Source organism: Hypomesus nipponensis, chromosome 14 (genome assembly GCF_054491055.1).
Source record: "Hypomesus nipponensis isolate SF chromosome 14, ASM5449105v1, whole genome shotgun sequence".
Classification (NCBI taxonomy): Eukaryota; Metazoa; Chordata; class Actinopteri; order Osmeriformes; family Osmeridae; genus Hypomesus; species Hypomesus nipponensis.
In genome coordinates, this window is record NC_140374.1 from 23,297,311 (window position 1) to 23,325,275 (window position 27,965).

General features: G+C 45.8%; 2 protein-coding genes and 1 long non-coding RNA gene across 4 annotated transcripts; 1 reads left to right on the forward strand and 2 right to left on the reverse strand.

The window, feature by feature from the left end:
- Positions 1-1,536: 1,536 nt before the first annotated feature.
- LOC146259266 (guanine nucleotide-binding protein G(i) subunit alpha-1) lies at positions 1,537-9,881 on the reverse strand. 2 transcript variants are annotated; one of them, XM_084672450.1, is made up of 10 exons: positions 8,486-9,157; positions 8,299-8,367; positions 5,508-5,550; positions 5,147-5,288; positions 4,225-4,382; positions 3,284-3,412; positions 2,812-2,941; positions 2,475-2,628; positions 2,130-2,321; positions 1,537-1,916 (listed from the first exon to the last, which is right to left on the reverse strand). In XM_084672450.1, exons 3-9 carry the CDS (start codon positions 5,510-5,512, stop codon positions 2,131-2,133), a joined length of 909 nt encoding a protein of 302 aa, XP_084528576.1. In that variant the 5' UTR covers positions 5,513-5,550; positions 8,299-8,367; positions 8,486-9,157; the 3' UTR covers positions 1,537-1,916; position 2,130. The 2 variants fall into 2 exon arrangements, with proteins under 2 accessions (XP_084528576.1, XP_084528575.1); XM_084672449.1 differs by lacking the exons at positions 8,299-8,367; positions 8,486-9,157 and adding an exon at positions 9,385-9,881.
- A 5,673-nt stretch (positions 9,882-15,554) lies between these two features.
- Positions 15,555-22,659, forward strand: LOC146259267 (muscarinic acetylcholine receptor M2-like). The gene is made up of 4 exons (XM_084672451.1): positions 15,555-15,636; positions 20,849-21,083; positions 21,251-22,192; positions 22,328-22,659. Exons 2-4 carry the CDS (start codon positions 20,910-20,912, stop codon positions 22,637-22,639), a joined length of 1,428 nt encoding a protein of 475 aa, XP_084528577.1. The 5' UTR covers positions 15,555-15,636; positions 20,849-20,909; the 3' UTR covers positions 22,640-22,659.
- A 4,102-nt stretch (positions 22,660-26,761) lies between these two features.
- On the reverse strand, positions 26,762-27,664 carry LOC146259268 (uncharacterized). Its single transcript, XR_014729647.1, has 2 exons — positions 27,469-27,664; positions 26,762-27,116 (listed from the first exon to the last, which is right to left on the reverse strand). It is a non-coding gene; the product is annotated as an uncharacterized LOC146259268 (long non-coding RNA).
- Between the last annotated feature and the right edge of the window lie 301 nt (positions 27,665-27,965).

The following is a 27,965-nucleotide window of genomic DNA, read 5'->3' on the forward strand; positions in this document are numbered from 1 at the left end:
TATTTGTAGGTTTTTCTGCTATCAGTACTTTACTCCATTAATTTTTCTTACAACTTTTTACTTTCATTCTTTTGTAGACTCCTTACATTTTAAAGCAAAACTGTTACCTTCTTTCATTTCCTGGCTATCGCAAAACAAACGTAGCGTTAAACAGTCTACGAAAAAAAAAAAAACGTATGAGACAGTTAACGATGTCGACATGACTGAGAATAGACACATTCGTTTTCACCCATAGCCCTGAAAACCTTCTTTAGTCCGATCACTGAGTGAAAATGTGGAGTCTTTCAACTCAATAAGTGTTAAGGAGCTAATGTCGACTACACCAGTCTAGAGAGACACAGACACACAAATGTATATAGTGTTTGTAACATTGGGTGTTTTGTATGATTCACTGCAGACTGCCAAACCAGCAGTGTAGAAAACTAATTTTAGACTTTCAGTTGCAATTTACAATTAGACACCACTAGATGGCACTGTAACAGTACCTATCTTGGCACCATGCACCTCCTTTTACCTGAGAGACAACACAAACCAGCATTTTAAAAATGTTATCTTGAGTTTGTCACATTATGAATTGTGATTGACTGAAAATGTAAAACATACTGATTAACACAAACACAATGGAGGATTATTGTATTGCAGAAAGAAAGAGCACACTGGCATGCATATGGTGTCTCACATCCCAACCCTTAACCCCCCCACACACACACTACAGTAGACATTGTTGTGAAGGATGCCATGGTTTTACCAAAGCAACTTTTATTAGCAAAATAATGGAAATTAGTCCGCTAACATCCCCATCAAACGAGCACAGAGGGGCAGATCTTAGGGAGATATGTAACCTAAACCAGTACAAATAGTCATCAGTAACAGAGCGCCTGCCCTCCCTCCTGCCACACTCCCTCCTCCTGCCCCCCTCCCCTCCCTCCTGCCACACTCCCTCCTCCTGCCCCCCTCCCCTCCCTCCTGCCACACTCCCTCCTCCTGCCCCCCTCCCCTCCCTCCTGCCCCCCTCCCCTCCTGCCCCCCTCCCCTCCTCCCACCCTCCCCTCCTCCCACCCTCCTCCTGCCCCCCTCCCCTCCCTCCTGCCCCACTCCCCTCTCCCCTCCCTCCCTCCCCCCCCCCCCCCCGCTGCCCCATCCAGGTCCTGGAGGAGGCCCGTTGCTATGACCACACATCTGTCATGTGGCTATTTTTGGTCACTTCTTTTAGGTGAGAGACTGTGAAAGAAGATTATGACAGAGTAGAGAGAAGATTATGACAGTAGAGAGTAAGAGAGAGTAAAAGAGTAGAGAGAGTAATAGAGAAAGAGTCCCTTTGATTTATATTGTGCACACAAACACAATCATGCACGCCTACTCATTTACTCATAAGTCACACACACACAGTAAATCTGATTCAAAGTGAGTTGGTCTATAAAGAGAGTTGGTCTTACTTGGTCTATTCCAGTCCCACAGACAAATATATATATATATATATATATATATACTCTGGGATGTCTTACCATGGGAACTAGATGTGGTGGCGATGGGGAGTTCAATGACAACATTTACTTACATCTAATACAAGTTAGCTGACAAAAACAAACACTGCAACTAAAAGCATGCAAAGGCACAAGTACCTACAAACAGAAGTGTCTTCTCAGACTGCAAAGGCCCCTTTATAAAAAGTCCAAAAAAGTAAAAAAAAAAAAAAAAAAATCTCTTTTTTTTTTTTTTTTTAAATGGTGAAAAAGTATCATCCATAGTGACAGTTGTACAAATATTTTACACAAACGTTTTTCTACACAGCATTTTTAAAAACCTTTAGAGATCAACATAAGTTAATAAGGAGGTTAAAAGTGACTCTTTCAGGTATCCGAGAAGTCCTCTTCATCCACTGACCAGAGAACACACCTCACCAGACAGCCAGAGCCCTGCATGCAGCACACACACAAACAAGAAATGCACAAGAAATGAATCAGGATGCAGCAAGAAGTTTTTTTCTGATTCAAAATTCCTATTCAGAACTCCATTCTTTGATGACATACAAAAATAGCTAAAATCCATAAGATTTGTTCAATGCCATTAAGATCTGAAATGTTCCTAGTTGGCCGGCTACACACACACACACACACACACACAGTTACCTTAGAACAGGCCACAGTCTTTCAGGTTGTTCTTGATGATAACGTCGGTGACAGCGTCAAAGACAAACTGCACGTTCTTGGTGTCAGTGGCACAGGTGAAGTGGGTGTAGATCTCCTTGGTGTCCTTCCGCTTGTTAAGGTCCTCAAACTGACACTGGATGTAGGCTGCTGCCTCCTCATAGGTGTTGGAGCCTGGGGGTCAGGGGGGACAGCAGTGTTTGGGAGAGGGAATGAGGGTTTGGGTGGGAGGATTAGGGGAGGAGAGATGGAGGTGAAGGGGGGGGCAGAATCCTTAGACTTTTGTGTGTGTGTGCATGCACACTGTGTGGTGCGTGGTAGTCTCACCGGCATACTCTGGGTAGCAGATGGTGAGGGGACTCTTCTTGATCTTCTCCTCGAACAGGTCCTTCTTGTTCAGGAAGAGGATGATGGAAGTGTCTGTGAACCACTTGTTGTTGCAGATGGAGTCAAAGAGCTTCATGCTCTCATGCATACGGTTCTGGAGACGAGAGAGAATCAGGCGGGTTAGGGTTCAGCTGGTTACTCAACATGAGGGAGGGGGGAGGAAGGAGAGGGATGGGAAATGAGTAAAACGGAAGAAAGTGGAAGAGTTACTAAAGGAGTAAGGACAGCCAAAGAGGAAAGTGCAGGAGGGAAGAGAGGCAGAGGAGGAATGACTCACCATCTCCTCGTCCTCGGCCAGCACCAGGTCATAGTCACTCAGTGCAACACAGAAGATGATGGCAGTCACCCCCTCGAAGCAATGGATCCACTTTTTCCTCTCTGACCTCTGACCTCCCACGTCAAACATCCTGGAGAGGACACACATACACACAGTTAATTAAACACACATGCTCCTAAGAATACATCCTCTTAGTAAGAGTGTACACACAGCTACAATACACCCACAGAACATCTGCTGAACAGACAACAAATTTCCAAATGTGACACTATTCCAAGCACACTGCAGCCAGCCAGCCAGGCAGTCAGTCAGGTAGCAAGCCAGGCAGGCAGTCAGTCAGGTAGCAAGCCAGGCAGGCAGTCAGGCAGCGGGTGACCTGGGGCAACCCTAGACGCCTGACTCAGACCTTACTAAGAGATCATAAACTGTGTGTGTACGTGTGGGAACAACAGAATCAAGTGGCAGTGCTGACTTGAAGTGCAGGTCCTTGAAGGTGAAGTGCGTCTCCACGATGCCGGTGGTCTTGACACGGGTGCGCAGCACGTCCTGCTGGGTCGGCACATAGGAGCCATGGGCTATCCTGTCCAGGTCATTCAGGTAGCTGAAGGAGACACGGAGCACGACACACTAATGAAAGCCTACAATCATAGTAGGCCTACAATTCTACATTGATATAGCACAGCATGTATAGAAAACAAGTCACGATTCGACCCTTCGATCAAGTTCATGAGAAGTCTTCTGTATGTCTGCACGTGTGTACGTCAGTTTTGGATTGGGTCACAGTGGGTCTGGTACTCGACCCACCGGTTCGGTCAGGTCCTTTTGGGTCGTCTCGGGTCTGACTTGGGGCGCACAAGCGCAGTGCACATGGACTATTCTTGTAGACTCGCAACATGGGGACTAAAAGTGGATTCCACAGCCCACCATACCTCACTCGACACGTAACGTACATCAGTCTATTTGAAATGCTGTCCGGCACTGGAACATGGAATGTCACTTGTTTGGGATCATTTTCAAAAGACTTGTTTGAGTTGCACTGTAGGCAAAAATGCTGAAATCATGTATAAGATGCATGTTCAAAGTGGTGTATTGGTCACATAACCCGATCAGATAGCGTCATCAAAGCAGTGACATTCTCATAACTTGACTAGCAACATCTATGCAGTAGCATCAGAATACCTTTTTTTATACAACATCAAAAAAGAACAAATATGCAAAGTTGTAAAAATATATGCATTGTATACAGTATATGTAGTCTATAGCATATATAGTATTATGCTTGTGCATGGGCTAGCAAAACGAGTTACCTGACCGGACCCGAGATTTGCACTGCATACCAGTACCTGACCCAACCCAATTTAACACACATTGTTCCAACACTAGTGTACTTGAATATATACACGTGAGCCTCACTATGCAGCAGAGTCATTCAGCTGGTACTCCCGTGAGCGTCCGAAGCAGGCCTGGACCCCCCCGTCCTTCCAGAGGCGCTGGATCACCCCCGCCAGCTCGCCAGTCATGAAGCCTTCCTCCGCTGAGCCTGCCAGGACAAACAGCTGCCGGGCGTCGTCCTAGAGACAGTGTGACTCGTCAGGCACGGACAGGTGGGACACCTCCTGGCCATGAGCCCTGTTCCCCTCTACATACCCCTCCTCACCATGAGCCCTGTTCCCCTCTACATACCCCTCCTCACCATGAGCCCTGTTCCCCTCTACATACCCCTCCTCACCATGAGCCCTGTTCCCCTCTACATACCCCTCCTCACCATGAGCCCTGTTCCCCTCTACATACCCCTCCTCACCATGAGCCCTGTTCCCCTCTACATACCCCTCCTCACCATGAGCCCTGTTCCCCTCTACATACCCCTCCTCACCATGAGCCCTGTTCCCCTCTACATACCCCTCCTCACCATGTGCCCTGTTCCCCTCTACATACCCCTCCTCACCATGAGCCCTGTTCCCCTCTACATACCCCTCCTCACCATGAGCCCTGTTCCCCTCTACATACCCCTCCTCACCATGAGCCCTGTTCCCCTCTACATACCCCTCCTCCAGCGGAAAACTGGTCTTAGGAGGGCTGACACACCACAACCTCAACAGTAGCACTATCAAATTGACTGGACAATACTGCTATTTTCTATGAAAAAAAGAGGAGCAGGAAGCTGTCATACGAGAGACAAGTATGACATCACACATCGTTGCATGAGCACTCCTGTATCATTATTAGTTCCAGTTTATAGTTTTGATCACAGTGGCAGTGTGCATGCCTCCTACCCCTTCAGACTGGTCCAGGGTCAGTAGATACTGCCTCCAGACACACGCCCCAATATACTCACGGCTCGCGCTGCATCAGCAAAGTCAATCTTGAGGCGCCCCATGGCTCTGATGATGGCGATGATGGACTGGATGGTGTTGCTGTAGACCACTGCCTTGTACTGCTTACACTCCTCCTCTGAGTAGCCTGCCTCATGGATGATCCTGGGAAGGGGGAGAAAGAGAAAAAGGAGAGAGAGAGGGGGAGCGGGGAAGGAGAGAGAGAAGGGGAGCGAGAGCCAAACCAACAGAGAGAGAGCAGGAAGGGAGAGAGCATGACTAGGGTCCTGACAGAGCACTGAGGTGAACATGATGCCAGGAGAACACTGCTGGTTTCAGAAGGTTCAAAAAAGAGTAATGTGACCTTCACAGGCACAGACTTACTTCATCTGTTTGACAATGGTACTCTTCCCAGACTCCCCAGCACCTGTACAGCAAGGAGACATGTCAGGGGGAGATGAGAGGAGGAAGATGGACCCTCCCAGAGCCAGGCCCCATGCAACACCTGCTGTGGGTATATCCATGATGGAATCCATGGAACAGTGACTTTATATACAGATACAGAATACTATGGTCAGAGTAGATGAGTGTCAGCCTAATCAGCTCATTGATGTAGCCATCTCTGAGCCTGGACTGTAATTGGATCAATGGATTAATCAACTAGATCCTCCAGGCAATTAGATTACAGATCACACAGTTAGCAGCCCTACCTCACACTAACTACCCCAGTGCAGTGTGTCAGCTCTACCCCACACTAACTACCTTAGTACAGTGTCAGCTCTACTCCACACTAACTACCTTAGTACAGTGTCAGCTCTACTCCACACTAACATGGTCTCTGTAGGCCTGTCCTGTGTTGTTACAGCAGAGTCTCTCAGGGTGTGTGCGCTCTCACCTGAGATCACAGCTATTTAATTACCTCCTTCTGCAGGGCCCATGGCCTCTCTGGGGAACAGCTCCCTGTCCCCCTAATGACAGACACACTGCTGCCCCACACACACAACATACACCTCACGTGTGAACGAGCCCTCTGACTAGGCAGCAGCAGAGGCTAACTGACTGCAGGTGAGATGAAGAATTTTGGTGGAAATAAAAAGTGTGACGGTGTGATATTGGGAGAAAAAAGGTAGATTAAGAATATACAGAATTCTATTCTAAAATGTGGAATGCTGGAGTGTGTGAGAGGGTGATAACCATGGGCTGGATGGACTGGAAGATCGAAACGGTCAGGGCTGCGTTTCCCGATAACGATGGATTGTAGCAACGATCGAGCAAAAAACGAAACCATCGATATTTCTTACGTGCGTTTCCCAAACATGATTGTAAGAAGTAAGGTAATCTATGCGCTTTAAAGAGTTACGAATTTTCAAGAGACACTTTAGGTACAATGTCTTTGGGAACGGCCCGTAAAACTAAGATTCGTCCTACGATGGATTCTACGATCAATTTAGGCTTATGGCGCTTTCGGGAAACACAGCCCTGGATGTCAACCCTGCAAGAATCCATCTTGCCAAGCTCAAAGTTTTTTGTTTCTGCCCAAACCACAGTGGATCAGACCAATCAGGGTCCTATAAGGAGCTACTGGCAGCTACAGGTGTGGCTGAAGGTAGTCTGTGATATATAGATGGTTCATCCAATCACCTGCCAAATATATGAGCTAATGACATATCATTTTGTGCCTGCCTTTTTCCAAACAGTTTCCATGGATGACTTCCCAGGTGGATATGTGTAAGGACACGCCCTCAGCTCTGGAGCATCAGGACCACAGAGATGTGCACAATGAACAGCCCCCCCTACTACATCACCACACAGATCCACATTCAAACACAAACAGCCTTCATCTGGGACTATCCTTCCACTCACGACACATCTGAAGATTATTTCATCTGGGAATTATTGCCTTAATGCAGACACCCCTGGCACAATCCTGGCAGAGGAAATGCAATAAGCTTATGAGTCACTGTTCACACACACACATAGGTTATAGGGGGCTAGATATCACATAAAAATGACAGCCATCTATGTGGTGGTCCATCATGAAAATTAACATCCTATTTTCCGTCCACTCATTCCTACTGAGATAGACGCTCCCAATCATTCCATGCAGGTGCTGGTGGAAGAAGACGGGGGGAAAACCATGAGGCTGAAGCTCCATAGGGCTGTGAGCCGCAGAAGCACTCCCCCCTCACAGCACCACGTGCCAGTCACAGGGAGCTGCTCTAAGGTCCAGTCAGGACTTGGAGACACCAGGACAACAGTGTTGTGTTATTGGCACAGGCAAAGTTAAATCGTTTAAAGACGCAAGTTGCATCAATGTCAGCCCTCTCAGAGCAGAGCTCTCAGAGCAGAGCTGCCACTGTAGCAGGTGGCCTGAAGGGCCTCTCTCTGGCCCTGCCAACTTGCTGTGCCCTCGTTGTGTTTGTTTACCCTATTTGTTGTAACGTGAACCAAGCATTCTTGGTTGCCACGAAACCAGCTGAAAGCATGGGCCTTAGCCACAGTAACTACCAGAGTGAGAGATGAGTGAGGGGAGAGGTTGGGAGGATAACAGCACAGGTGAAAGGAGAGGTTAGGAGGATAACAGCAGAGGTTAGGTGAGGAGGGTGAGGGGAGAGGTTAGGAGGGATAACAGCAGAGGTTAGGAGGATAACAGCAGAGGTTAGGCGAGGAGAGTGAGGGGAGAAGTTAGGATGATAACAGCAGAGGTTAGGAGGATAACAGCAGAGGTTAGGAGGATAACAGCAGAGGTTAGGTGAGGAGGGTGAGGGGAGAGGTTAGGATAATAACGGCAGAGGTTAGGTGAGGAGGGTGAGGGGAGAGGTTGGGTGACGAGAGTGAGACATCCTAAAGGGTAAGGAGAGGCAGTAGGTGAGTAAGGTCAGGCCAGACTTCTTGGTATCCAATATTTTTTCAAATGAAATGATTTCAAACTACATTCTCAGTACTAATTCGGTTTACACATTTTTAAGACCCAGGTCATTTTTAAGCATATTCGAAAACTACAAATAGACAAATGCTTTTTAATTTTTGAAGATCAACAGTTCAACTATCTAGACTAGTTTTTTTAACTGAGGTTGGCAGCTTTATGAGACTGTGTGGACAATCAACCCAACTATGACTACTTCAATCAAACAAATCAAAAAGATTTCCATCCTAGTCTTTGTTGTGAGTTTACCTTTGTTTTCTTATCAATTTTAGATGTCAATGGAAATGTCCTGGTGATCCAGAGGCTCTTCCAGTCTGACTGTGGTGGGTTAGTGTTTGCATGTAAACACACAAGCTACTCGGGTCTTGCGTTGGGTTTTTCACCATACATGCCCAATAAAGCACATTTAATGGAAATGGGGATCAAATACATTTACCTCTGGGATAGCCTAGGCTGACATTTAACTTTGCCTGGTGAGTTAGCAAGGGTTAGGCTTCTTTACGAGACCAATTCATTTAGTTTAACTTTTAGCTATGAGCTAACGTTAGCTAGCCTACGTTTGGTAGATGTCGAATGCCATCTCATTATCAATGTAAATGCGTCTGACGAATTTGAACATTGGTCATCTGATCGCTATATACCGTACTTAAAAGTGCCCAATTCAATTGAACCGTATCACACATCAAAATGGAATATAGAAACTAAGTTCCTTTGTTCGTTGCGATTAGCGTTACATGAGTTAGTCACACCGCTGCTACGGGCAATGAGTTTCGAAAACTAGCTAGGCTACCTTCATTCATTTTAAGCTTCTATTATACCAATCTAGCTGGAGCTGGTCTAACTACTTACGCAAACGACATCAAAACAGACGGACACTAGTTTATAAAAGCTTTCCAATTCACAACGCTAGGCTATTTAGCCAGCCAATTAACATTAATAGCTAATAATCGCTAGCGGAAGTAGCCACAGGTGGAGTGCTAGCTTTTACAGCTGGCCGATAATGGCTAAGCTAGTTTACTGACTGTCTTTAGCCAACTAGCTTACTGCTTGTACTAGCTAACGTTAGCTAGCCAGCGCCAACTTTTCGTTCAGATTATGCTATTGCTGTTGTACTGTGGGAAACAATTCATGCATGGAAATTTCCGTGTTCAAACATAAGTTAACGCTATGTGACGTATTCTAATGCAATCTACGAAATGGTATAACAATATGTATGAAACTAAAATAAACACATGCGTGAATATAGATGGGTAGGTCTATTTTTTTTATTACTCTTCCATTGACTAAATATTCCAGCAAATCGCCTGAACCGAAGTCATCGACAGCAATTCTCACCCAGCAAGAGTAGCTTGACCTCCCGTGCGGCTTTCTCTCCATCGTCCCGTAAATTCCTGTCGATCATTTTACTGCGCTCCTGCGCCGCTTTGTCGTCGGTGCTCAGAGTACACCCCATCTTCAAGCAAGTTCCCAAAAGGACTTAAAAATTAAAACGGTAAAATTAATACAATGCACCAACATGCGAAAGCTGGCTATGCTAGCAAGCTAGTAGGAGGTTGTCTCCCCCGGAGAGATTCAAACACGCCCTTGCTTTCGCAGTCTTTCACAGCAAGACTTCTAATGAACTTAATTATTTTTCTTTTTAAAAAGACCAGTGCCTTCTCGGTTGTTGTCTTCTTTAATCTGCTACTACTGATCGCATTTAGACTGCACGCGAGGTTTAAAAACCCTTGATTCCCTGGATTAATTTGAAACAGAAAAACGTTCCGCCACCGTCTCCATTTAACTAGGGTCGTCTTCTCGTTTACGCTATGAGCAGCTGAATGGGTTGTTTCCTGCTCCTCCTTACGTGTGCGCATGTGTGATGAAACCCAATCTCCTGTCTCAGTTTAAATTGTTGTATTCGTTTTCGACTGGAATTTTTTTTTTAAGTCTGCTAAAAGAACAGGTGATAGGCGAACGCACATTTTATCGATGAATTGCAGATCTAACAGTCCCCCAGAAGGAATCAACCCCTGGACCTTGTTGTTGTGAGGTGACAATGCAAGACACTAAACAGTAAGGTGCTCTCAGGTGAAGAGGCAATTCCACAGATAAGAATATTAATTATCTGAGGATAAATTAAAGTTACATTAAAATAATGTTTTTAGAGATAGCAATATGAATTTTAGATCTGACCTTATTACTCTTGAGAAAGTAAATAAATTGTCAATATGAATTGCTAATTGATCTGGCATGTTTTACATAAGGGTCATAACCCAATGGTGTGCCCTTCCCTCCAACCACATCCAGGAGCATTAGACTTTCAAATAATGGTATTATGATCCCCGCGGGGCCACACCTGTGCTCTGTTCTGAGGCTCAGTCACAGATACGTCAAGGACACTTCCAAGCTGTAGCCTGTGGAAGTACTGCCAGGGATATGAATAGCAAAGTGTGGTTGTGACATGAGGTCATAGTGATCCTGTCACTTAAATTTATAATTACATCAAAAATATATATATGGTATCCCTTCTCCATGTCACACACAAACCAACTGTGGTAAATTAAGTTTTATAATATCTGACTGTTTTCATTTTTCATGTTTCTTTGGTTGGTGATCTTAGCATGTGATCCATGCCAGGTACAATTGTGCCTTGAGTTATGCAGGAGGATATCAGTGGTCAAAATTGTCCTTCATACTTTACATGATATTTCCATTCCAGATGGCCCTGCCATGCAAACCAGAGGTATGATATTTCCAAACCGCTCACAGGAACAGATTTCCCTAGCTGCACTGAAGAGGGGTGTTTATATAGAGAGTCAGAAGGCTTTCGTTACACATTACAACATAGTAAAAATCTAATACAAAAGTCAAAATTGCCTTAAGTGAGGTCTACTTGTCAGTTCTCATGATGAACTTGTAGGGCTGGGTGTCACCCTGCTCCCACTTCTCATATGCTCAAATCTGGAGTCGCTGGACAGAGTCTCTGCTTGATGGGTCTCACACCTCATTGTGTAACTTACTGTTGCATTGCTAGTCATATGTTGATAAGGGTCAAAATATGGTGTGATTGGTTGTTCTTGGGTATAAAGGGAATTGTGAAGCATTGTTCTGTAGATTCTTCATCTCCTGAGACCTTCTCCTCAGCTCTGGCTTGTCCTACTCCTTCCTAACCTCTTGCTTTCTCTCTCTGATTTACAATAATCAAGGTATCGAAGGTAAGATTTAAAACCTTCACTTTGGAACATGTTTGCCGTGTAATTGATTTATTCATTTGAAATGTTATTAAATATATATTTTATTTAACCTTCCGTTGACTATACAATTACAGTAAAATAACTTTAATTCCAATGGTATTGGCATAATTTGGTTAATGTTAATATACATTGTTCATTACATACATTGTTTACCCTCTTCCTTTAAACCGTAGGGGAATAGTTTGGGTTGTTTGGCAAATATTTAACCCACTACAAACTCTTCTTGAAACAGATCATTTTTGGAGTCTTCTTAAAGTGGCCAAAGGAGGGATGACTTGGAGCCCTGTTTAGTTGTTTTAAAGGTTGCCATGACTCCACCCCATCATGCTGTCTCTAAGGACCAAACTCCGCTCTGTCTCCTCTCATCTGCAAGTGCTAGCACCATCAGTGTTGTATGTGTGTGTGTATTATGAGGTACATGCATTAGCAGCTTGTTTGCACCGGGATCGTAATTAAGATCTTCAAGGACAGGCCTGCCACGTGGGACTTATTAGCCTGTGTGTGTGTATGTGTGTGTGTGTGTGTGTGTATGTGTATGTGTGTGTGTATGTGTCTGTGTATGTGTGTGTACTATACATGCATTCTTCTGACTTTTAGTGACATGGTACCCATGAGAACTGCTGCATAGCCTGCCCCTAGGCTCTATTCAGTTTGTTTTACACATCCTTACAGGTAGTCCCACTGGGGAGATCCAGAGCAGCAAGGCAGTGTAGTATGTGATCCCCACAGTGGAACTAGACCACTAGAGCATGCTTCTGTTACAGACAAGCCTCACCACACTCTCAAACAGTCTAAACGCTTAGCTATGTTTACATGAAGGATTCTGTCATTCAGATTTGTCAGTACTAGGCTTTAACTAAAGCCAGTCTTGGAGCAATGTTTCCGGTCTGCCAATGTTGGACCTAGTCGCCAATGTGGACACTGGTGTCCTATGATGGACCAAACAGAATTCCAGGTCCCTTCCTGTCCATCTATCTGGCCATTCAGTGGTGCTGTTCTGATCCTGTACTTCCCAGGCCTGTGGCTCATTACTGCCCAACCTGACAGGCACCTATGTGGAGTGCTGTGTCAGCGCTGTTGATTCTTAACTCTGGATGTTTGTTTCATCATCCATTTGCAAATTTGTATTTGTTATCTCTTGCTGCATAAATGTATTCAGCCGCTGGTCTGCATCTCTTTCTGTCTGCAATTGTTTCTGGACCTGCTCCTTCGGGTTTCTTCCACTTTTTCTCAGAGTTTTCCTGGGAGTTTTTCCTTCTCTGATTTAGGTGCATCTTTATGGGCATGTGTGAAACCCTCTGTGATATTGCTTGTAAAAATGGCTGTACAAGTAACATTTGATTTGATACACAAAAGCCACAACCCTTTGTGATCAGGACAAACCATCAATGAAGCAGTTCTCGAATCAGATCACACATTATGTAATTATTCAAATGACAACACAGGAGATGGAAAGGGTCGTGGGCGGAACACAGATTCAATTGTTATCAGTAAAGGGGCCTGCTTTGTGAGGAAACACTGTCACCTACTGGTGGGTGTCTAGTTATTTCAACAAGCAGAAGAAAGTTTATGTTCTCCTATCTGGCAGCTACACACAAGCTTGGGTTCATCAAGTTGCCAGGATATCAACTCATCTGTTCTGAAGCTGAGGAGTGGCATGGGTCCAGGTTGCACTGGGTGTACTAATCTTCCAGGTTTTTCATTCTATGATTTCAGTTTAGATCCTACACTTTCCTCTCACTGGCTCAGTCATAGGATATGATGGAACAAGCTCAAAAGCAGTTGCTTTGACCAGAGCCCCCCAGGTGGCAGTCTGGTGACAAAGGACAGACAGGACTGGAGGAGTGTCGCTGACTGCTCACCATACAATCTAATATGTTTACTCTTTGTAAGTGACTATTATTAGAGGTATAAAATAATGTATTACAAGGAAAGGGCGTGCTGCTGATGTGTTTAGTCAGAGCGGCACAGTTAGTGAGTTGCCTGTCAGATACAATGTGTGGTAGTGTATATGTGGTACATCTGTGTTTACACATCTGGACCCTACAGAGTGACCTGCTTTTGTTAGCCCCCAGGGGGCTCACTGCACCCCCCCCCCCCCCCCCCCTTACTGCTCCTTCACTTCTACTTCACAAGCTTCAAAAGGAATCTGGTCTGAGAGGACATAGTACTATAGACCTTCTGGTACATCACACACATCATCACAGCTCTGCACACTGTTCATGGAAGGGGAAAGGTGTGTGTGAGAGATAAAGAGAGAGTGAGAGAGACAGAAAGAGAAACAGAGGGTGTGTTGAGGAGGGTGGCTTTTGTCACTCATTATTGTTTGTTGTCTACGTACCTCCAGGCTGTGGAGTTTGTATCCGGAGTATGTTTTCCGCTCAGGAAACACATTCACTTCATGCACGTTAGTGAGCCTGGAGTGTGTGACTCCATTGAGGAATCTGTTCAGAGCTACACTATCAGATAATCTGTTCAGAGCTACACTATCAGAGAGTCAGATGGACTGTTCATGTACAGTTGCTTAAGTATTTTACATGAATGTATATATAAATACATAAATAAATATGCATGTAAGATAAGATAAGATATACCTTTATTTGTCCCATGATGGGGAAATTTGGGCATTGCAGCAGCAAAGTGGACAGAAGTATACATACAATTTACAAAATAAGCACGAGATATTATAAAAAATATATAAAAAATAAAACACCAGTTGCATATGGAGACTACATTTAAATGTATAAACTCTACATGTGAGTAATGTACATGTTTATTATCCATGTATGTACTGTACATGTATCTACTCCACATAGGTCTACTTTAACATGGCAACACCCCCAGTCCAGACAGAGTCATATCTAGAGTAGCTACTATGTTTATTATGTCACACCAGTGGGAAAGAGACATCACTTATGCTAACTGAGACAAAGTCCCCCATTGAGTCCACCCCTCTGCTTGTGTTTCACTTAAATCAATCTTTCTTCCTCTTGTGTTGTTCCTCTCTGGTATTTTGGCATCATGTATGTGGGCCAACATGTAGCGTTTCTACAGGACTATTTGTGGAAGTTCAGAGTGTTCATCCCAGTGGGATGTTTCCCATTTGGGATGTTTGGGATGTTTGGGATGTTTCCCATTTCCCAAGGACAGCATGGGACCTCCAGCCCGAGTCTGCCAGCAGCAGCAGCCTGCCAGCAGCAGCAGCAGCCTGCCAGCAGCAGCAGCAGCCTGCCAGCAGCAGCAGCCTGCCAGCCAGCAGCAGCAGCCTGCCAGCAGCAGCAGCCTGCCAGCAGCCGCAAACCTAATTACCTCTGAAGGACCTCTTCACCTGTACTGTAGGACTCGTTCTGGGTCAGCTGTGGTTAGTAATGTAGTCTGCATGTTAAACTGTACCAAGACAGTCAGCATTGCTATTCAAACCTAATATACTTGAGTAAATCCCAGTTGGGATCTCAATGATGTAGCCGGGCAGGGACAGGACAATGTGATTTGCCCTCCTCATCACCCTCTTGTGCGCAGTGGTCTCTGTGCCAGTGCTCTAACTAGTAATTCCATCAGAGGAAGGTCATGCCGAGACTGGGGCTGTGGACGTCACCTGGTGAAGGTCACCATGACAGAGTTTGAAAGGTCAGCTTCCTGCAGCAACAGAATCAGGGTGGAGATCTGTGTCTCACATTACTCAGTAATAGTAGTAGCAGTTTAAAGTATGTGTACTCAAGTTTCAATAGTGATACTGAACTCAGAAGAGAGATAATTACCTGGTTAGTTAAGTCATTTAGCAGACGCTCATATCCAGAGCAGGTTTAGATTCTTCCTGTTTTGCTGCATTTTGTCTCAGAGAGCGAACAGAACCATCTGGCCCTCTTTCCCCGCCCTGCACTGTTAAGTCAGTAAACTGTAGACTGAACTATTAATATTCTACAGTATATAAACAAATCATCAGCTTGATGGCAAGGAAGCCAAAGAAATAATACAAACTTATGACCACTTATAAATAAATATTGAGACTCTTTGTATTCAAGGACAGCAACTAGTCAAGTTGAAAATAATGATTATATCAGATACTTTGGTACCAAGGGACTGGGAGTTCTTCAATGTCATAAATCCATGGGGTGCTGTCGTGCTCCGTTCACTCTCTCCTCCTACCCACCTCTCTCGCGCGCGCTCTTACACAAACAAACACGCCTGCGCGCGTTGTTACAAGACATCGCTCAGTCTCGATTCTTTTATCCCAAAGAGCTATAGAGACGTTCACATCAAACTGCAACTCGTCGGACACCACAAGGGACATTGAGAGTAATATGGACACAAGTCATTCAGACCATCATTCTTGCACCTTGGTTAGAATAAGGTAAGCTATTTTTTTTGTAAATATCTAAACAGACCAGCTTTTAACTTAAACTTGGGTAGAAGTTTGACATTGCGTCATAGACTCTACTCCAAGATAAGGTGGCCTCAACTAGCCTAACTATTTTAAAAACATATTTTAGCCTGTTTTCGCTGAGTTTCATGACGATTAAAATTTTTATAAATGTATTGTTAGCTGCGATTGTTTTAAGGCACTTTGGGCGCTCTCCAATTTCCAAAACATGTTAATCAGCGATGTGGTTCACACCCCACATGTTTCTGATGGTTCACTGGTGTGCGAGCTCGGTCATTGTCCTCTTCTTCTCAAGTGAATGCTGCTGTTATGTTGCAACACAACGTCCCCCAGGCGCACTTCTCTGGGTAATCATGTTCAACCATTCCATCCTCTACCCAACCCACCAGCTTGGTTTATGGATCATATGTCGAGAACTGAAGACTCCCATTGTACATCAGCCACCATCTCCTCCAGGTGCTCAGTCAAATATGCATGCTCAAAAACTGGATATTCTCTGTATTACATTACACACTGGAGAAATTGTGATGATATTAACTAACAAATTGCTGAAATTAAATGATATTGATAGTATATTCCATGGCCTACAGGACATCCAGCAATATTCATGTACTCCATGCTATTATAGTGCAGTAATTGATACTCCTCTCCTCGGAGTGGTAAGACTCGTCTGGGGTGCCTGTAGTTAACTTGGGTTCCCTGGTATCTGTTTGCAAGGATTCCCCCAGCAATTTACTGTCTATTTACTGTCTGTTTGGATGTTCACAGGGGAAATTTGATTTCAGACAGACTCCTCCATGAAAATTGTGCATTGAAAATTTGATTATGTTTCTTTTTCTCATTAACTCTCCTGCTGCTCTTCTGGCTGCAGCGGTGGAGATACCCTTCTCTTATGTGTTCTCTCTCTGTCTCTCTCTATCTCTCTCCCTCCCACCCTCTCCATCTCCTCTCCGCTGCTCTGCTCTCCGAGCACAGTTGCTTCTAGTACCATGTTGTCAGGCTGATTGTGCCTCAGCTGCACCCGGAGCTGTCAGGCTGCTTAATGCCTGTATTTATGCTGCATTTCTCTGTGCTCCATTGCACTCTCTGGTGGGACCAGAGCACAGAGGGCTGTGAAATGTCCCACTCCTCCTTCTCAGAAAATCATAGCAACCAGTAGTGAATATCCCAGGCTGGTGCCAGGGCTTTCATTAGAGCAGTCAGTCTGTGTGCGTGTGTGTGTACACAGTGCAGAACCATGTCAGACACTGATTACCTCATTATTATAAACACACACAAGCACATACAGCTAGTAAACATACAAATTCTCACTCTGTCTCTGTCTCTCTCTCTCTCTCGCTCGTTCACTCTCTCTTTATGTCTCCTACTCACACACACATACATACACAAACACACTCACCTACACACAAACACATGCATGCACACACTCCAAGGTGTAATATAATAGCCAGGTTATCACTTGGCACTTTGTTGGCACCTCAGTCACACTGTTTGAACGAATGTCACAGGTAACTACTGGTCATCTGTTGTCACCCCAGGGGTCGTCAAAGAAGCAAAACATCTCAGAGTGACAGTGGAAGGCAGACACATGGATAGACGGAAGCAAGGGCGTAGGTTTGGTTTGAACATCGGTGGGTTTTACCAAATCCTTTTACAAGTTTGCAGGTACTAGCTAGCATAGCTTCGACCGCAACTACTGCATAGTCTCCATTCAAGACAATTGCATGTCCGATAGCTAGCAAGCAGACAATTCCGTAGTTGTGTTCCAGAGTTAGCAAAGGCTTGTTAACTTTAGAAATACTATACATTTTCAACAATTGTATACAGGAGTGTAATATAATTTGATGTTATTGTTTATTATTCACTCAATGTTAACATATACCTTACAGGAGTAGCCTGCCAAAAAGCCAATCATTAAATATCTTCTCACAGTCTCGCTTCGACACACACCTGACCACTGTTAGCTGACACAGGCTGGCCTGGTACACATTGTGATCAGTGCTCTCCCGCCAATCAGGAATAACGCTGACCTTGAGAGAGTTAACCAATTGTGGAGCAGAAAATGTTAAAGGAGTGTAAAAAATATGTTTAGACTTGCAATTATTGGTGAGGACCATTACATGTTTCCTAACATTGGTGGGCACATGTCCCTACCGTCCCACCCTAATCCTAACCCACCCGAACCCTATGGACAGATGAGGGGAAGAGACTGAGGGGCCAGTAGGTGGGCGAGCAACCAGTCCCCCAGTCAAGGAAACAGTGTGTGTTGTCCAGATAGAGTACCATGCATGACTGCCCACAATTCCAGTAAGCAAGATGTTATTGGTGAGGGGGATGGGTTTGGTGTTGGATGAGCTAGCAGTTCCTTGTCTGAACTCCCCAACTCAATCGAGACTCACTCCCGATCTGAAGGGAACTCTTAATAGTCTGGTTGGGTGGATCATGATTTCGTTATAAGGGCAGGAGGTGAAGGCACTTGCTCTGGTTCTTGGAATGTAAACCATGCACCCCCCCCCCCCCCCCCCCCCATAGTTATGTCATAGTTACACGCTTATGCTTTGTGAATCTGTTCCACAAAATACCATGCATTATTGAGACGAACATACACACAAGCATACACCTCCACATATGCAACACAGTTACATACATGTAAGACACACAGAGAAGGCCCTGCCGCTGAGGTTTGGGGAAGGCTACAGGAAGCAGTCACACTGGGCTTCTGAGGACTGGTAATAAGGTTTGAGCCGGCTGAGGAAGCAGACTTCAGGTACGATGTTATCACCCAACCTAATGGACCATCAGCAATACACAACCCCCATGAGAGGAGAGGAGGGGAGGGAAGAGGAGGGCCATGAGTTTCCTTCTCAGTGTCTCCTGAGTGTCTATCCATTGATTTTCTGATCAGAACAAATGATATTATCTTTAAAGATATAATCTTGTTTCTCCAACCAACTATGATGTGGGCTTGTGGTGCTTCTCAGTCGTGTGGCTGCTACTAGTTCAGTGTCTGAGCGTGGCCCTCTGGGCGTGGAGCTGCTGTGTGTCTGAGCGTGGCCCTCTGGGCGTGGAGCTGCTGTGTGTCTGCTTGCTGTCAGGTAATGTGTGTCTGTGTTCAGTGAACAGGCTGAAGGCGTGAGCAACAGATGTATTGGTACTGAGGAAGAGGTGATGACGGTGATGAGGGTGGATTAGTCAATCAACTAAGGACATAGTCAGAGCAAAGGATTGTTTCATCTCCACAGACGGTCATAGGTGTCCTGTTTCTTAGTGGGCCGGTAAGAAGGGTCGCCCCTGACAACCAATCTCTGGCCAGAGTAGAGGATGTGTCGTAGCCGTGGCGACAGGGACGTCTATCAGAGTCAGTCTTCAAGTCTGTCTCACACCACTCTACGGCCTCACCAGTCGAAACAAGTTCTGGGATGTTCCGTTAGCTCACTGGGTTGGATGAATAAAAGCCCCAAACCGTATTAAGAATGATTCCACCTTGAAGCATTGCCTGTTTCTTAGTTAGTGGCTGTTGGAGTTTGGTGAACATTATATTCAGAGCCCGCTGGATTAGTGGTGCAGTTTGACATTCCTGACTTGGCTCTTGTCCCTGATTAACTGTACACTCAACTGTCATGTTGTGACTTTGGAGGCGACCGCAACATGCAAATGAATCCTTCCTTTGTGAAGGAGAGACTGGCGTGGTTACATAATCATACATGATTATGTGTGACCTGTGAGGTCACATCCTGTTCTGGCTGGTGCTTCCAGGTCATCGCAGGGCTAGGAGCCAGAGCTTCCTGGTCAGGACGTGGCGTAGCTCAGATACCTCCAGACCTGAGGGAAGAGCCAAGTCACACAATGAGAGGAATGATTAACAACCAGTGCTGGATGTAGGTTCAGGCCCATGCTGTAGAGATAGGCTAGCTCCAAAACAGCAACACTTCAGCAGGCGACACAGTGGAACTGACCCAGTGCTGCGCGCTTCCTGTTTGGGTAAATAGTTAAGATGGGTCAGAGAATGTCTAATATAGAGAGAACTGCCACTCTCGGGAAACTTCCGGGTTCTGAACTGGTTGAAGTTCCATGTGAGGGCGCTAACGAGCAAGTGCAGAATGAATGGAGGTCTATGGAGCTATACCCCTCAAAATCCACTTTTCTCAGGATAAATTTTTTTGTCTAGTCATTTGAATTCTGAATTCAAAAGGGGAGGCAAAAACAATACACACTGCTGGCTGTTAGATTTTTTTTAAGTCGCCTTTCTGTTCTAAAAAGCTTTTGAAAATGTAATTGACGTCATACACATTGTACGACCAGAGCTACTGCTTTACGGCAAGCTCTGGTCACTTACTTTTTTCTCTCAGGGCATCGACAACACAGCTGACAGGTTAGGCTCTCCCTGTCAATACACATGCTAGAAAGAGTTTTGGCTTGCTAATGTTGTTGCTAATGTTGCTAATGCTCTGACATTCTGATTCCGCTTCGGATGCCATCAAGCAAGAGCTCTGGTCGTATCAGTCCTTCACTAACCAATCAGCATTCATTAGCAGAATGCTAGCGTGTTATAGGCAACAACGACTCACCCTGTAAGAAATCAAAAGGACATAAGTACTCGTTCATTCAACTTTAGACCTATAATCCATGTTGAACATGCAAAAACTACAATCAAATCTGAGATTTCTCAACGACAATCAGGCAAAAGAGACAAATTTAGCCGTTTAGCTCCATAGACTCCCATTCAACATGCACTCGCTTGCGATCACCCCCAGTGGAACTCTGGTGGAACTGCAAATTCGGTACTATGGGGCTTAATAGGGAGTGGCAAGGCTCTCCTTAAACAGGCTCTGGATGGGTAGAACAGAAGACCATCCTCACTGATATCAACATGTGGGACTCTGGGAAGGACTAGAAGTTGACACTGTGGGAAAGGGCTTGTTTGCTCACCTGGTACCCTTAACACCTGGTCAAAGACACACACACACCCCTTCTCATAGTGTTGACATCAGGCATTACAAAGGAACTAGGTTTAGAAGCAGCTGTCGCTCCATTAGAAGGATAACAAGGGACAAAAAACACAGGCATCCACACACACGCACACACCCACTCACATGCATTCACACACTCACAATCTTGTGTCCCTAACCCTAACCTTCCAGGGTGAATACAATCCTAAAAGATATCCTATTTTGATTCCCAGGTTGTATCGCTGAGTCCTAAACCTTTGTGTGCTGCAGTCTCTGAAAAGAAGAAACAAGGCCATGGAGATTTTCAACTCCACCCTATCAAGCAACCTCAGCCACAGTGTTAATGTGAGTGGAACGTTCCGCCCAAGTCCCTACACCACGGTGGAGATGGTAGTCATCCTCCTGGTGGCTGGGTCCCTCAGCCTGGTCACAGCCACAGGGAACATCCTGGTCATGCTCTCTATCAAGGTCAGTTCAGGATGTTTCTGTGCCAGGTGTTTCAGCCTGAGAGAGAGGTTAGAACGTAGGATCACTGATGTGATTTATCCATAAAGTCTGTGACATTATCAATTTATAATACATTGTTCCTGCAGATTCTTATGAAAGAATATCCTTCACCCTCCGTTTCATTTTAGGTAAACAGGAACTTGCAGACCGTCAATAACTATTTCCTGTTTTCGCTGGCTTGTGCTGACCTCATCATTGGCCTGGGCTCCATGAATCTCTACACTCTTTATATCGTGATGGGCCACTGGCCCCTGGGCCCTGTGGTGTGTGACCTGTGGTTGGCTGTGGACTATGTCGTTAGCAATGCATCCGTCATGAACCTGCTCATCATCAGCTTCGACCGCTACTTCTGTGTGACCAAGCCACTGAGCTACCCAGCGAGGCGGAGCACCAAGATGGCGGGTCTGATGATCGCTGCGGCCTGGGTTCTGTCCTTCATCCTCTGGGCGCCCGCCATCTTGTTCTGGCAGTTTGTCGTAGGTGGCCGGACAGTGCCACCCGGTCAGTGCTACATCCAGTTTTTCTCCAATGCCGCTGTGACCTTTGGCACAGCCATCGCGGCGTTCTACCTGCCGGTCGGGATCATGATCGCCCTCTACTGGCGCATCTCCCGGGCCAGTCGCAGCCGTGTGAGGAAGAGCAGAAGGAAGCCCTCGGGAACCAGCCTAGGTGAAGGCCCGTCACAGAGCCAGGATGATGGGGGTGAGGTCCAACCCAACAACTGCACCATGACCGGGGATGAGGAAGAGGAGGGTGAGGATAGACGGAAGGAAAGAGAGATGGTGCAGCGCCAGCCGAATGGCAGAGGTCTGAGGCGTTGGGAAGGGGTGGAAACCAGAGAAAGCTCCACCAATGAAAGCTCCACCACAGTCAGCATCCCCATGTCCAATCACAGGGAAGAGGAGAATACCTTCCAGACCAAGCCAAAGCAAGCTCAGAGGTCTACTCAGAACCCAGGTTCTGGATGTGGTTCCTCTCTCACAGACCCCTCCCAGACTGGACCCAGAACCAAGACAGACTCTGCCCCCGCCAATGAGAAGCAAAACATGGTTACACGGACACTGCTCAAGGTGACCATTCATGATGAACACAGAAAATATAGACATGAATTATAGAATCATATAGGAAGGCTAACTTTGACGTCAAATAAAGAACTAATTTAATTTATTAATAAAATTTAAGTTTACTGACGATTTCTCCTTTAGGTAACGAATCAGAGGTCAAACAGGAAGGTTAAGAAGAGGGGGGCACCTTCCCGGGAGAAGAAGGTGACCCGCACCATCATGGCCATCCTGGTGGCGTTTGTGGCCACATGGACGCCCTACAACGTGATGGTGCTGATCAACACCTTCTGCTCTGCCTGCATCCCCAGCTCTTTGTGGACCATCGGCTACTGGCTGTGCTACATCAACAGCACCATCAACCCTGCATGCTACGCGCTCTGCAATACAACCTTCAAGAACACCTTCAGACAGCTGCTGCTGTGCCAGTATAGGAACATCCGTACAGCCCGGTGAGGGCGTGGCAGGGGGGAGGGGCGGAGCATGACAAGGGGAGGAGGTGGGGTGGGGCATGGCAGGGGGAAGAGGTGGGGTGGGACATGGCGGGGGGAAGAGGTGGGGTGGGGCATGGCGGGGGGGTTTGGTGGGTAGAAGGGTTGAGGACGGGGACAGGGTAGGGGTGAGGCCTCTACCTGGAGGTGGGGTGAGATAACGTGTTCTTTAGATTCGAAGTCAGCGCTAACCTTCCAAGACAGTCACTTTCCTCTATGGACTGAGTCAGTGTTTAAGTGTGGATATTGTGTGTGTAGATGTTTCTGTGGAGTTGGGGGTTGTGTCAGGGCTTAATGCAAGTCAGTGGTTGGTTATACAGCTGAGAGAATTGGGGCTTCAAGATAGCTTTTCAGACAGTAACTATTGTTGTTGTCGTGTTGACACTGTGATAAGTAGTTTAGACATTACTACCCTTAGTAAATATTCCTTTGGGACTAATAATGGCCGCGTTTCCCAGATTCGTTAAGAAGCTCTTAAGCGCTAAGAGCTTCTTAGGAGCGCTCTTAAGAGCCCTGTGAAAGAAGGACGTGTTTCCCAGAGTCGTTCTTAGCTTAAGAAGATCTTTCACAAAGAAGGAAATGTAAGATCAGCCTGATCCACTCTTAGAAGCCTTCTTAGCGACCAAACGCTCACTGCAGCGTCAGGGAAAGTTATATCTGACACTCAAAGGAATACTAAAACCATGCGTGATTATAAATGTGCGCCCACAGCTGCAGCACAAGAAAAATTATAGCATAATAAGAAAAATAACAATATCAAATAAATAATTGCCCATGTGTTCCTGTAGCTACATAAATAAAATGAATCATTACACTCATTACGTTTTCACAAACATTCGGCATCTGCTTGAGTTTACATTAGATATAAAAACATCAACAACCCTGTGGTATTTCACAGGTATCAGGGAAACTAACTGTAATTGAACTCGGCTGGAACCTCTTCAAGAGAGGCTCCACCTGCCAGTCTATATAAAAGCGTTGCTGAAGTCCACGCGAGTGAGACACCATTGCTGCAATATAGCATATTCTCCCTGCTAATCAACAGCGTCGCGGTGCGCGAAGCCAGATAGTTTATATAAATGCCTAGTGCGTCAGCACTTCTCCCAACCCGCTGCAACTTTGCCCTCAGCCCGGAGGTGCAGCTCCTGGCCTTGCTGCGTTTTTACGCAGTGGGGAGCTTCCTGGAGGTGGTGGGGGACGGCACCATCCTCAGCAAGGCATCGGTTTCACGGAGTGTGGCCGTAACACCGATCCTCCTGCGCCATGCCCGGACACACATCCAAAAGCCCACCACACAGGACGAGGTCCGCCAGGTCCACAGTGGATTTCATGTCATGGCTGGGATCCCCCGGGTAATCGGTGTCGTGGATGGCACACTGATCCCAATCCACAATCCCTCCCTGGTGGATCCGTGCTGGATTGGGAGGAAACATTACGCTGCCATCAACACCCAGGTGGCAGTGGACCATGATGGCCTCATCACGGACATCGCTGCATGCAGGTGGCCAGGAGGCACACACGACAGCTTTGAGTGGGCCAAATCAGCAGTAGGGCAGAAGGCTAGAGGAGAGTCCGGCAGGAACATCTTCCTCGGGGATAGTGGCCCTCTCTGGAGTTACCTTGTGACACCGATGATCAACCCCAAGCAACACCACAGGAGGAGAGGTTCAATGAGGCCCACACACACACCAGGACCCACATTGAACGGGTGTTCGACCGGTGGAAGTGTCGTTTCCGATGTATCCATCGTTCGTCGGGGGGCTGCGCTTGTCACCTGTAAAATGTTGCCGCTTGATTGTTGTCACAGCCTCGCTGCACAACAAAGCAGTGCGCGTTGGAGCAGATGAGCGGCCTCCTGAGGATGAAGATGGGGAATCATCGGAAGATGAAGCCCCCAACTTTGCCCCCCGCGAATCCCAAGCAGCACTCCACCAAGCTGGTGTCCAGACCAGAGAGGAGCTTGTCAATCTCTTTTGATGTCTATCAGCCCCTACGCCGTCACCACCAGTCACCAAGCACGGATATCAGCACCACCCTACTCCCAACAATAAACTCACTACCGCTACCATCACACAACCCATACCAGCTATCATGTATAGGGCTCAAGGCCGTAGCCATGGAGTCAACATTGGGGGAAACAAATTACATTTTTTATGATAATTTCGGACAGCGTGCGTGGTTGCCTGTTGTAGCGTTGCACATTTATATTTTTATATCAATATATCACGTGATTCATGCGCTGAAAGTGGTGGGTGATCGATTTTCCTGGCATCGATCGATTGATTTAGTTTCAACACCACGGCGGTGGACAGCTCCCACTAAGAGCTTCTTAAGAAGCTTCTTTGGCGGGATCTTAAGAAGGCAGTTAAGAACGCGTCTGGGAAACACCCCTATCTTAGCGTTCCTTCTTAGCCGAACCCTTCTGAAGAGCCTTCTTAAGTCCTTAAGAACGATCGAATCTGGGAAACACGGCCAATGCCAATATTGGAATTAACACGCATGTGAGAAATTGTGTGTGTGTGTATTTTCTATGGTAGGATAAAGCAATATCATACTGTAGCAAATATATCTTTCTCCCTCCTCCATCCTCCCCCTGTCTTGCTCATGTCTATATCAGTTGATTTAAACACAGCTGTAACCATTCATGTGTTGAGAATAAAATATAGAGAGAGAACCGCCTCACCCTTGTCCGGCCCTGCAGCTGCATTCACAGCACTTCTACCACCTGAGTATACAAAGATACATACAAAGAAAAACTAAAACACACTGGTCATGTCCAGTTTTGTTTTTTTACCAGACATCCTCCACTACATGACTAGCATGTTTTCTACCAGGCCCCCTGATCAGTGCCAGACTGACCCAGTCAGAGAGGGTGAATTCTGGGCAGCTGGCTACAGTGGTAGGCCTCAGCACAGAGAGCCATCGAGGATCAGGGCCATTTGAGATGCAGGACTGGTGCCCCAAACACAACATGGGAACTAGCCAGGCCAAAACAAACAACAACCGGAATATTGCCGCAGCAACAGCAAGACCTCTGCAACTGTCCCAGCTGCTGAGTGCTGGAGGCTGGTAAGCACAAGAACACTACTCTACAGGTAGCACCTGTATTATTTACAGTACCAGTCAAAAGTTTGGCGGGGCGTTTCTGCGCTGATTAACAGAGGAAGGGTTAGCCCTAACCCAGAGGAAGGGTTAGCCCTAACCCAGAGGAAGGGTTAGCCATAACCCTAACCCAAAGGAAGGGTTAGCCATAACCCTAACCCAGAGGAAGGGCTAGCCCTAACCCAGAGCAAGGGGTTAGCCATAACCCTAACCCAGAGGAAGGGTTAGCCATAACCCTAACCCAGAGGAAGGGGTTAGCCATAACCCTAACCCAGAGGAAGGGTTAGCCATAACCCTAACCCAGAGGAAGGGTTAGCCATAACCCTAACCCAGAGGAAGGGTTAGCCATAACCCTAACCCAGAGGAAGGGGTTAGCCATAACCCTAACCCAGAGGAAGGGTTAGCCATAACCCTAACCCAGAGGAAGGGTTAGCCATAACCCTAACCCAGAGGAAGGGTTAGCCATAACCCTAACCCAGAGGAAGGGTTAGCCATAACCCTAACCCAGAGGAAGAGGCTCCACCAGTGGACAGCTATGGAAACATCCTGCCCCTTAGTGGCTTTAAAGTGGAACTTCTATGTATTTTTCAAACTGATTGCAAGAGACCAGTATTTGTTTATCTAAATTTAGGTGTTTGTGTACGTGTGTGTATGTGAATGAGTGTGTGTGTGTGTGTGTATGTGTGCGTGTGTGTGTATGTCTGTGTGTGTTTTGAAGGCAGACGTGTCTGCCTGCGCTCGCAGGCCTGTTCTAAACATAGCACAACTAACCAGTGAGCTGCGTCAGAATTTTTTTATTAATTCTGCTGCTGTTCTTTTTTAATCACACTTGCATTTATATAGATTTGAAAATGACAATCTTAAAATAAATGCTTTTATTGATGTAAGGGGCACTTATTATAAGGTTAAGTGAAGTGCTGCCTTTCTAAGGAACTTTTCAAAAAGAAGAGAGAGAAGAATAAATATATATAATAGTTTACTCGAATTATATAGCCAGCATTTATTAAACATCAAATATCAAACAGTATGACCTTGTTTCTCTTAGTTTCAACCTTCTTTCACATACGTTGAGAAAATAAAGAAAATACAATGACTTCAGAGCTCTGATGAAATAACCCCAAAATTACAAAACCCAAAGTGCATCTACCCGGGTAGTATGTTTTTGTGTGGTGAGATCTCGTTCTTATCTGTATGATGCAATGAAGGAATGGTGAGTAGAAAATAGTCCGTGTTGCAGGCAAGATGACCGTACACGTCTTCTGCTCTTCTGCTGCACGTGTCCAACGGCGAACTCGTCCAATGGAACCTTCCCTCACATCATGCACCCAATAAAAACCAACCTGCATAGCAGGGCAATATTTAATTACTCTCTCAATAACTTAACCAGATCTGAAAATATAACTTATTAAATCTTTGCATTCACTACATACATGCAACTCAAGCACTAGCATATCACGTAGTAACATAGCATGGAATGACTTCAAATCATTAAACTCACGTTCAACTACGATTGTTTTTTGTTTTAAACTTATGCAGTACACATATCATAAATACATTTTCACACAATGCATTAAATAACTGAATTAACAGCAGAATAGAAATATAAGGAACTTCACGTGCTTGACTCACTAAACACATCTATCATGCTATGTCTGCTAGTAACACAATGACGAACATATGTAAAACGCTCACCGGAGAAAAAGAATAGTAGAAGAAAATAAACTCCTTGTCGTATTTTCGACCCGTTGTTCTGCTATTTCTTCCTTAGAAGTAGGTTTGGTGGGAAAACACTTTTTACGAGCTCTTCAATGTTATCTTTAACTTATAAATATCTTTAATATACCTCCAGCTCACGATCGTTCTGCTGTAACACGGTTTTCTTCTTCTTTCTAAAACCAGTAGCAGTTTTCCCTCTCTACAGCACCACCACTGCTACTGCCACCTACTGGATAAATATGGTGTGCAGAGAAACATAACTAAGTAGGCTATTTTCGAGTGGATTACATTGATAAAAGTAAAAACCAGTATTGTGCCCATGACAAAACTTCAGCGTTGGTGGAGAGTGTAAGCTGGCGGCTGCAGTGAAGATGGGTTAGGGTTAGGGAGCTGGAAGCGGTTTCTTACCCCCAAAACATGGCTTAGGGGATGTCCCCGAGGCAGGGTTAGCACAGTACACTCCCCGAGATGGG

Coding starts and splice junctions, on each gene's coding strand:
- LOC146259267 (XM_084672451.1), top strand. CDS start 20,910: ATGGAGATTTTCAACTCCACCCTATCAAGCAACCTCAGCCACAGTGTT. Junction 21,084..21,250: donor TGGTCATGCTCTCTATCAAG/GTCAGTTCAGGA, acceptor GTTTCATTTTAG/GTAAACAGGAACTTGCAGAC. Junction 22,193..22,327: donor TTACACGGACACTGCTCAAG/GTGACCATTCAT, acceptor TTTCTCCTTTAG/GTAACGAATCAGAGGTCAAA.
- LOC146259266 (XM_084672449.1), bottom strand. CDS start 9,502: ATGGGGTGTACTCTGAGCACCGACGACAAAGCGGCGCAGGAGCGCAGT. Junction 5,551..9,384: donor GGTCAAGCTACTCTTGCTGG/GTGAGAATTGCT, acceptor CTTGCTGTACAG/GTGCTGGGGAGTCTGGGAAG. Junction 5,289..5,507: donor ACCATTGTCAAACAGATGAA/GTAAGTCTGTGC, acceptor CCCCCTTCCCAG/GATCATCCATGAGGCAGGCT.